General features: G+C 39.8%; 1 protein-coding gene across 3 annotated transcripts; it reads left to right on the top strand.

Moving 5' to 3' along the window:
* Positions 1-1,990: 1,990 nt before the first annotated feature.
* On the top strand, positions 1,991-9,249 carry LOC110505098 (AP-1 complex-associated regulatory protein). Of its 3 annotated transcripts, none has more exons than XM_021584066.2 (10): positions 1,991-2,389; positions 3,483-3,531; positions 3,645-3,671; positions 3,825-3,850; positions 3,952-4,048; positions 4,420-4,518; positions 5,699-5,763; positions 5,856-5,929; positions 6,120-6,242; positions 6,459-9,249. In XM_021584066.2, exons 1-10 carry the CDS (start codon positions 2,319-2,321, stop codon positions 6,740-6,742), a joined length of 915 nt encoding a protein of 304 aa, XP_021439741.1. In that variant the 5' UTR covers positions 1,991-2,318; the 3' UTR covers positions 6,743-9,249. The 3 variants fall into 3 exon arrangements, with proteins under 3 accessions (XP_021439741.1, XP_021439744.1, XP_021439742.1); XM_021584067.2 differs by having other exon boundaries at positions 1,992-2,389; positions 5,705-5,763; XM_021584069.2 differs by lacking the exon at positions 4,420-4,518.
* The last annotated feature ends 1,061 nt before the right edge of the window (positions 9,250-10,310 follow it).

The raw sequence follows: 10,310 nt of genomic DNA, 5'->3' as shown, positions 1-10,310 counted from the left end.
TCAAAGTAGTGGAATGGGGTAGTAGGTTTCTAATGAGGTAGGGTAATTACAAATATTTACAAAACTCTAATGGATTTATACTAATGTTCAGTTGGGGGCGGAAATGCAACATATTGGATGCCAACCTCCGTTAAACTCCACAAAAGAAGAAGATTCTTTAGAGATTTAGAATGGTGAAAAAAATGCAATATGATGGCAAATACAGAGCCACTCTACCAATGGTGTAAAGTACTTAAGTAAAAAATATTTGACAGTATTACTTCAGTAGTTTTTTGGGGGGTATCTGTACTTTACTTTACTATTTATATTTTTGACTACTTTTACTTTACTACATTCCTAAAGAAAATAATGTACTTTTTACTCCATACATTTTTCCTGACACCCAAAAGTATTAGTTACATTTTGAAAAGCTTAGCAGGACAGGAAAATGGTCAAATTCACGCCCTTATTAAGAGAATATCTGTGGTCATCCCTACTGCCTCTGATCTGGCGGACTCACTAAACACACACGCTTCATTTGTAAATTATGTCTGAGTGTTGGAGTGTGTCCCTGGCTATCTGTAAATAAAAAATAAAAAACATGAAAAAGGTGCCTTCTGGCTTGCTTAATATAAGGAATTAGAAATGATGTATACTTTGACTTTTAATGCTTAAGTATATTTGATCAGTTACATTTACTTTGATACTTAAGTATATTTTAAAGCAAATACCTTTAGACTTTTACTCAAGTAGTATTTTACGATGCGACTTTCACTTTTACTTGAGTCATTTTCTATTACAGTATCTTTACTTTTACTAAAGTATGACAATTGGGTACTTTTTCCACCACTGCACTCTACAAATTAGCACTAACCTAAACAGGTCTATATTAGACAGACAAAATATGTTACAAATTTCCTCGCTATATTAGATAAGACAAAATATTTTACAACTTTCCTCGGTCTCCCCTTACTAATAGTGAGCGTGCAACTTTCAAACAATTTCCCCCACTCTTCCCTACAGCGAATCAAGGATATTCAAACCAAGTTTGAAGATATTTTTCAACAAGAGCAAAGGACAGTAATGTTACGAGTAAAGTAGTAAGCCCAGGTTTCAATAGGTGATAAAATATTAAGGTGACTTGAAAGGAGTGAGGATATTTGGACTGGCAAAGCGGTTTTATCTGCTGACTGAATGGGAGTTGATAATTCTGAGTTTTTTTATTCTCCTGGTCTCGGGGAAACAATTAAGAGTCCTCGTTGTCTGAGACGGTGTAAACATTTATCCAAGACCGAACACTCAATGTGGTCTTGAAACCAGACTTGAGTACTACAACACTGCCCAGCACTTTGAGATTTCAGCTGATGTAAGAAGGGATATATAAATACATTTGATTTGGATTTTTTTTTGTCTCAAAAGCACCATTAGGCCTATATCCCAGAGTTCCCAAATGTTGACCTCTGATGTCACCTATTAAGGAAATTACCACAATAACAACAGCAAAACATTACTTACGACTTCAAAACTTGTATTACCACCATCTCTTCACTTGGCTTTGAATGCAGTATATGCACTAAACTTAGAAGCCCAGGCTTCTCATGTATTAGATTTGGAAGGTCACAGGTAGGCTTACCCCCCAAAATCTCCTTTAACTGCAACCACTATCAATCTATACTTTTAAAGATGTCCATTTTTATGCTTACCATGTACATATGTTTATCATTGAGTGTTGAAATTATAATCTACCAAATTGCGCCAAGGGAACAATGTGTCAATGGAGAAAATAATGTTTTAAAATATATGTGGGCTACTGTAATGTTGTACAACATTTAATATGCTGTCTATGTTTTCATTTATACCAGTCCTATGTAAGAACTACAGAGGATGGGGGAAAAGACACTAAAAAGTTGTTGGTTTTACAAAAATAATGGTGGGCCTAGTAGTTTCTTGCCTGAAAAACAGTGTTTTTGGATCTGAAGCGCGCACATTTCGTTTGAGCCAGGTTAGATTCCGTAGCTAAACATGGGTCACGTGCCTAGAACGAGGAAAAGGAAGTATTGAATGAGACTTCAAAAAACCACGGCTGTTGCTAGCCACATTTTTCTGATTAATCTTGATGTTCAACAGGCTTCTGTATATAAAAATATAGGCTGTATCACGATGAGTTGTTGTGCACTGGGTGTCATGTCACCCTTTAATTTTAAGCGCTAGCTAATGTCCGCGGCGACGGGTCGAAGATTTTAGGAATGAAACGCCTGTGCTAGCTATCCAACTATTTTCTCAGAATATCCAGGAAGTTAGCGCCCAACCCAACGAAGTTGTATTTTTGACAGAATGCGATGGGGAACTGTTGGGCTTATTGTTCTGGGATCTTCAGAAGAGAAGCGAACAGGATAAAACGAGGAGGCGGGTAAGTGATACGCCCTTTAAACTAGCGTTGACCAGCTTAGGTTAGCTAGCTAGATACACGTATTCAGTGGGTTGGCTGTCATACAATAACGTTACAATGCAGCGTCAAAACCTCCACGGTGCCCAAGAGTTTATACGTGCCACAGTTGCTTGTCAAATACCTTTCTCTACTAGGTAGTTAGGTTTTTCAGCAATCATAGTTTCTAAACCTATACCCTATACTGTACCGAAGATGTTTATAACTAACCCAAGATAGACCACAGCCTATAGTTTCCAGTGTGAACAAATGAGTCATAGTGGGCAGAACAAGCATATGAAGTGGGGCAGAGTCAAGCACGAACTCGCGAGATCCTATTGGCGCATTATACTATGTATTTGCATATTTTCGTTAGGGAACGCCTGTGAAGTGCACGTGTGCAATAACTAAATTCGCCCTTGCACTCCTTAAAAAACGCGATTTTAGGAAACTTTAGCAAGAGTACATTTTTCACTAGACCCGGTGAAATATCTGTCTCATTGTTCAATCTGTGACCCTATTGTCAATACTGAAACGTTCCTCACCTTGCCTAGTGGTTAGAGCGTTGGGTCAGTAACAGAAAGGTTGCAAGATCGAATCCCCGAGCTGACAAGGTATAAATCTGTCGTTTTTTCGCTGAACAAGGCAGTTAACCCACTGTTCCTAGTCCGTCATTGTAAATAAGAATTTGTTGTTAAATAAAGGTAAAATAAAAAATCATATGGGTCTTGCCAATCATCATTTTTGGGAGTGCATAATGCGTTTCCTTCTAATATTTGATTATGCTTTATTGAATTCTAATTTAAACAAATCTAAAACATTTTGTAGGCAGAAGACTCATTCCATGCTTCCTTAGAGGGAAAATCACATTCTGAGTTGACAAATCAAAGTGTATTAGTCACGTACACAGATTTAAACTGTAGGCTTGATGTTGATATCAGTTAGGCTTTAATGTTAGTTTTGATGTATATTCCATATATATTCTGTTGAAAGAACTAGCTATGACAATCATGTAAATCCAAAGTGACCAAAATCAGCCTAAATTGATGACAGTATTTTCATATTTCTGTCCATGCAGGTCAAAATACTTCAGAAGCAGTACTGCTGGGGAACATTACACAATAGAGGTATGTTACATAGATTTTTCTGGAAGATGACATGTTTTACCATAAATCACTTGGTTCGAAGAAAGAAGGTGATGTAACAAGCTAATACTTACAGTGCAGTTCTTTCTCCACAGTTTGAAAACCTCGTTGAGAGTGACGAGGTAAGTGTGAACATGTAGACCATATTTGTTCGATTGAAACAATCCCAAAGTGTGATATTGTCTGAAGGTGCACAGAAGACACAATGAGTGTTGTCATATTGCACATTATTCTTTGCCCACTTTTGGTTTGAAGTTGTCTTATTCTAATTTCAGGCAGAGAGTCCACAAAGCTGTCCCAGGTATGTTTTATAAAATTTGTTTCAGGGGACTGGGCAAATGCATTTCAGAAGAATAATGTCAAGGTGAGCTTGAGGTAATCTTTGTTTCATTTTGATACCAGGCCTATCAGAGAAGATGAGATCCTCCACCTCAAAGAGCACCGCTATGCTGCAATTTCCAATCAGCAGACCTTGATAGACGAGAAGCTGCAAGCAGAGGTAGGCTTACACAAGCAACTAGTTTATTCTCCGTCTATGTAAGGGATATAGCCCAGAGCCTCTGAAAGGGATAGATACATGCAGATGTAGTTTTACATAGAACCTTGTTTTTTTTGTTGCTTATTGATAATTGAAGGTTCAATTCAACGGAATCAATACACTTCCCAAATTATCGTTTATAAGCTTTGCAGTGCCTTTCATGTTGCTAGGTAGGCTAAGCGTCAACTTATCTTAACTAAGTGCTGATAACAGGCTTATGTTTTAATTTGGTCCGATCTTAATTTTCCATTATTTGCTTTGCAGAATTGTTTTGCAATTTTAGTTTTCTGTTCTCAACTTTGTGTCCTTTATGTTTCATCATTTCTGCTCAGTTATTGGCACAAGAGGAGAAGTTAAGGCTAGAAGAGGAGGCTAGAAATGCTGCCCAGCGTGAGGCTGCCAGGCTGGCACGTGTTCGAAAGATAAAGGAGGTGAGGCGGCCATTATTGAAGTGAGCCTGTCGTCCCTTCACTACCTTTTTACGCCTCACTCAGCTTTTCCTTGGCTCTACCCCTACTTCTCTTGATAACCCCTTCAAGTACATAATACCACATAAACTGGTGGTCAATCTAAAGTAATGTAGCCTATGGTATGTATCTCTATATGAATTTGTAAATCATACCCCCAGGCAAGTGTCCCTTTTAAAGTCAAACTATCTGAACTGTAAAAAAACAGTCTTGGTATTTGGTTTGCCTTTCCCTTTTTTACCTGAATTAACTGAGGCATTTGTCCACACTCCATTTTTGTTATCCTCAAATTATATAACCATTTACTTCCATTCCTTTGTTTGTCCATGCTGTGATTTTTTTTTTTTTTTAATTTGTCATTCCGCAGCTTTCACCTTGGTTAAAGGACAAGACATAAAACAAAAATCAACATTTTTGATAACATGAACAAAGGCTCCAAAAGCACCCAAATACGTCCTTTTGGAAACGGCAAAGCTCTCAGTATACTGTAGTAATGCAGGTCTTTAGATGTTGTACACATCAAATTATTTAATTCCTAACTTAATTGTGTCATATCCGCAACGTTATATTCCATTTTGTTAGACTCGAGTGACACATCTCCTTGTGTGAGGATGCTCTTGTTTTTTCGTTCCCATTGTGGTGATTTAAAAGCCTACGCATATTCACACACGGAAAGTATTGCTTGAGTCCAACAAAATGGAATATAACGTTGTGGATAAAGTTCATAGTGATACACTTTCATGTGTACAACACCTAAAGACCTGCAACACTATACTGAGAGCGTATTCCCTTCTAAAAGGATGTATTTTTGTGTTTTTGGAGCCTTTGTTATTGGTTTATCTGTGCCCCTGTAAAACGAGCATGAGGAAGTATTTTGCTGGCGGGGCAAGCTTCTCGAAAACCAAGGAAAATTGCTAGTGTCTGGACACTTCCATAACATGACATTTACATGCATTTTTTTTTATTTTGTTCACAACACGTTAACTTGTCCTTTTAATTCATTTCTGTTTCATATGTGTTTGCCCAGCTCCCAGCTTAATCCGTTTTAACAGTTGATTGGCTGCATTTCACTAACACATTTTCAAGAGATGATTGTTTACCATTTCGACCAAGTGTTTTTCTGAGGTATTCCTGTTTTTCAAAGCACCAGCTTGCACAACGGACAAAAGGCAAGGCGGAAGTCAAAGGTGGCTCAACCCATTTGAAAAAGTGAGTATATCAACCAAGCAGAGATGTCTACCACCTCATGGTCTGTGTGTCAAGTTTACAGTTTCTCCTTCACTGGTTGGATTCTGTTCTAGGCATGGCTCTGGTGAAGACTTTGATGTCTACCTACAGAATGTGAAAGCCACGTCGGAAGCCTTCAGGAGCAGCAGTGAGTTCGCTATTTTAGCACAACTTTTTTTCTGTAGCCTATATATTATAGTCCGTGCTTGATAAAACTCTTTTTTTAAAAAATGGTGCATACAAAAATAATATTTTAAGATAAATGACTTTCTGTATCCTCATGCATCATTATGAGACGTCTTGCTTTTTAACACCACCTGTAATTTGTGTGTCCTCAGGGTTGTCTTCTGAGACTAACGTGATCACTCCCAACACCGAGAGCAGCTGGGACTTCAACACCAAGACCCGCTCCACCAATGACGACGGAACCTCACTGGACCTGGAGTGGGAGGACGAGGAAGGTGGGGGCTTGTCTAATTATTTTACTTATTGTCCCCTTTGGGATGTTTTGTTGGTGGCATTACATGAATTTGAACTACATTCCCTGAACTTGTACTGTGCAGTTTCATTGAACAACGATAGTAATTTGTCGAATTCAACCCTCAAAAACCACCAGTTGAACGACCATTTGGGGTTTAACTCCATGTGTCGGTGTATCACGTTGTCCTTGTCTTCAGGGATGAACCGGACGGTCACAGCGTGGGAGAGGTCTAAAACGGAGGAGGACATACTCCGAGCGGCACTCCAGCCAGGCGATAAGCAGGCGACCAGTGGTCCGGCCTCCGCTTCGGAGGACTCCAACGCCCTGGAGTGGGAGAACGACTTTGTGAGCGCGCACGCTGAGGAGAACGCAGAGGATTCTGAATACGAGTGCTTTGTCAACCCCATCATGGATATGGACACCCCATCTGAGGAAACACCACCGCTAGATATTACGGCACCGGAGTCTGAGGAGAGATAGTCCCCATCGCCAGGGGTACCAGAGTCAAATCCTAGCGTTAGTCCACCAGCCCATTGCCTCACCCAAAAGGGACATTGATTTACCACTACTCAAGACTTCTCTGTCTGCTTGCTCTGAATGTTTGTGTCATTTACCTGGGCATGTCTGTCAAAGAGGCTATGTACATACAGGTCAGATAAAGCTGTGGACATGCCAGATTTTCTCTGACCCATCCTCTGTGTGAAATATTTGTTCATTGGGAATGTTTGATGCTACACCTAACCTCATCAGCGGTATGTGTTCGATTGTTGCCATTGACTGGTGGGCCAATTTTTTTGATTTGACAATCTTCTTGTATGTTAATGATTGAGCCTTAGTTGGACTGACATTTTCTTGGAATCACGTCACAAGTGCAATTTGTATATCAAGTTGGTGTGAGTGCTTGTACTTGTGAGTGGGCTACAGTGTCTTCACAGTTAAAATTCACTGATGGCATATAGGAACAAATATGATCAAGGCAACAACTATCACTACTTCTATCAGTGCCTCAATCACTAGAAAAACAAAACGGGCAAATAAATTGTTGACCAGTTCGTCTAGTAGTTAGCTGACAAAGATTGTCTGTTAGCAAGTGCGTATTTTAATCAAAGTGGATCTCCAAGGATCATAGCTTGCCAGTTCCCTGGTATGAAACATGTATAGAAACTCTTGAGTGGGGTATATCATATCATGTAGCAACTTGTCTGTACAAAGTGGACATGCATTGGAGAAATGCAAGTGCCATCATTGCTATGTTGTCTTTCCTCATTTCCAATTAACAAGTGAGTCATCATGGACACACATGGCTACACTTGTTTTATTGATTTTAAACAAAACGTTGTTTGTCAGTCAACTGCAGCTCAAGGTGTGAACAGGCCTGTGCAACAAAACATTCGTATTTGTGTTTTATATGTCTTGAAGGTTAGCTACCTCCAATTTTTATAATTCCTTACTCCCCTGTGTACAAATCTAAAGCCCACAGCATATGACTTTTCTTATCTTTTTTTTTTTTCAATGTTTAGGAGCAATATGTCATAGTGAGGGACTCTATGCAGAAGTTGTGAATTGTTCATTTTACGCTGAAGACCAACTGATTACAAGAGCACATGGCTAGACCTGCATCTATTGACTAAATGGCACTGCCAATAAGTATGGCGGTACACCTTGGACTCCCAACTCTTCAATCTCGCCTTCTGTTTTAGGACAATCGTTAAGACTTTTTTTCAAGAGAAGAATGTAACCCTGCTCTCTGGACTTGGACATGTATATGTTTTAACGCTAGTGAAATGGTTGCCGTGAAGACACTGGGCTAGGAATAATGAGGATATGAATGGTTTGGAGACTACAGTATACTCCAGGTTTAGAAGGCTTCTAGAGATGGACCAGTGTGTGTAGCTGTCATTTCTTTGTGTGCCCTAGCAAATGGGGTTTTGTTTTCCCGCACAGCAAAAGGAGTCCCTCTCACCGCACCCTTTCAATGTGGATGTGATGCTGATGTGCCTACTTAGGAGACTAGCTTTATTGTGCGGAGCACTGCATCTCACCTTGATTTTGCAATTGTGATATTTGAGTGACAACAGCGATTTCCCCCATAGTACACCACTACCTGGGGAATCCAATGTTGGCACCATTTATGTTGTTTCACCACATTGAAAGTGAATTTTACTTTTCTTTAATTATTTGCACTGTCTATAGCTTTACCAACCTAGAAACACAAGCCATTTGTCTTTTGCAATTAAAGTGTAATCATGATTGTGGTGAAGAATTACCACAGCTGCACAATTGGCCCAACTTTTTCAGACCTCCCTCTATTTGGCTGGCATCATAACTCAATTTTGAATATATTGTCCACATAAAGTGTACAGACTGTAATGATGGGAGAGATTGTATTGCAGTTTTACCTATGCACTGTTTGACTTACTTGAAACTAGTGTGTCCAAACAATGACTGGTTTGTTTTCGAACCGGCACCGTCCAACACTTAACTTCTAAAATGTTGGACAAACAAAATGGTTTGGCAAGAATTGGCATGGTGTTAACGGGTTGGACACAGTACATTACGGGTGCAATCACAAGGATGGATTGAACCTCTGTGTGCATTCATTTGTATCGTTCCACTGATTTAGAAATGCTTTTATTTGTTACTGAGAATAATGTAAAGGAATTTCAGAAATGGGCCAGTTTTATTTGGTTACGTTTACTGGGAAATAGTACAGAATGTGGTGTGACAACTTAACTTTTTCTATGAATCTACTGATTTATTTGAGATCCAAGCATGTCTAAACTCTGAATTGGATGCAATATAGGATTTGATGAGGTCTGAGTTTCACACATGATTCCCAGGTTTGGATTACACCCAGAGTCATGATCCCTAATGATTTGAATTCTATTGCAAACAGAATGTATCAACACCAGTGCCGTTCTGTTAATACTGTACAACGGTATTTTGAGTTTAAGTGCAACTAAAATAAACCCTACAAACTTCTTAATCTGTGATCATTCGAGTTGTCAAATGGCTTAATGCAGAATGATATATACACAGTGCAGTTTGTGTATAATTAAATAAACTGAACAAAAATGTAAACACAACATGTAAAGTGTTATTTCATCAGCTAAAAAAAAAAGTCCCCAAATTCTTTCATATGGTCAAAAAGCTTATTTCTCCCAAAGTGTGCGGAAATGTGTTTACATCCCTGTTAGTGAGCATTTCTCCTTTGCCAAAACAATCCATCCACTTGACAGATGTGGCATATCAAGAAGTTGATTAAACAGCATGATCATTACACAAGTGCAACTTGTGTTGTGGACAATAAAAGGCCACTCTAAAATGTGCAGTCTTGTCACACCACTCAATGCCACAGATGTCTCAAGTTTTGAGGGAGCGCATAATTGGCATGCTGAATGCAGGAATGTCCACCATAGCTGTTGCCAGATAATTTAAGCATCATTTTTCTACCATAAGCTGCCATCGTCATTTTAGAGAATTTGGCAGTACGTCCGACTGGCCTCACAACCGCAGACCACGTGTAACCACGCCAACCCAGGACCTCCACATCCGGCTTCTTCACCTGTGGGATTGTCTGAGACCAACCACCCGGACAGCTGATGAAACTGTGGGTTTGCACAACCGAAGAATTTCTGTCCAAACGGTGAGAGACCGTCTCAGGGAAGCTCATCTGCGTGCTCGTCGTCCTCACCAGAGTCTTGACCTGACTGCAGTTTGGCGTCGTATCCGACTTCAGACTTGAATGCCCAGAGATACTGAGAATTTGTCCTGAGGCCCATTGTGTCATTCATCCGCCGGCATCACCATGTTTTAGCGGCCCCATGTCGCAAGGATCTGTACACCAATTCCTGGAAGCTGAAAATGTCCCAGTTCTTCCATGGCCTGCATACTCACCCGACATGTCACCCGTTGAGCATGTTTGGGATGCTCTGGATCAACGTGTACGACAGCGTGTTCCATTTCACGACAATATCCAGCAACTTCGCACAGTCATTGAAGAGAGATGGGACAACATTCCACAGGCGACTGTCAACAGCCTGAGCAA

The sequence above is a fragment of the Oncorhynchus mykiss genome, chromosome 31 (genome assembly GCF_013265735.2).
Source record: "Oncorhynchus mykiss isolate Arlee chromosome 31, USDA_OmykA_1.1, whole genome shotgun sequence".
Lineage (NCBI taxonomy): Eukaryota > Metazoa > Chordata > Actinopteri > Salmoniformes > Salmonidae > Oncorhynchus > Oncorhynchus mykiss.
Note: the sequence above shows the minus strand (reverse complement) of the source record. Positions and strands in the feature narration are given on the sequence as shown.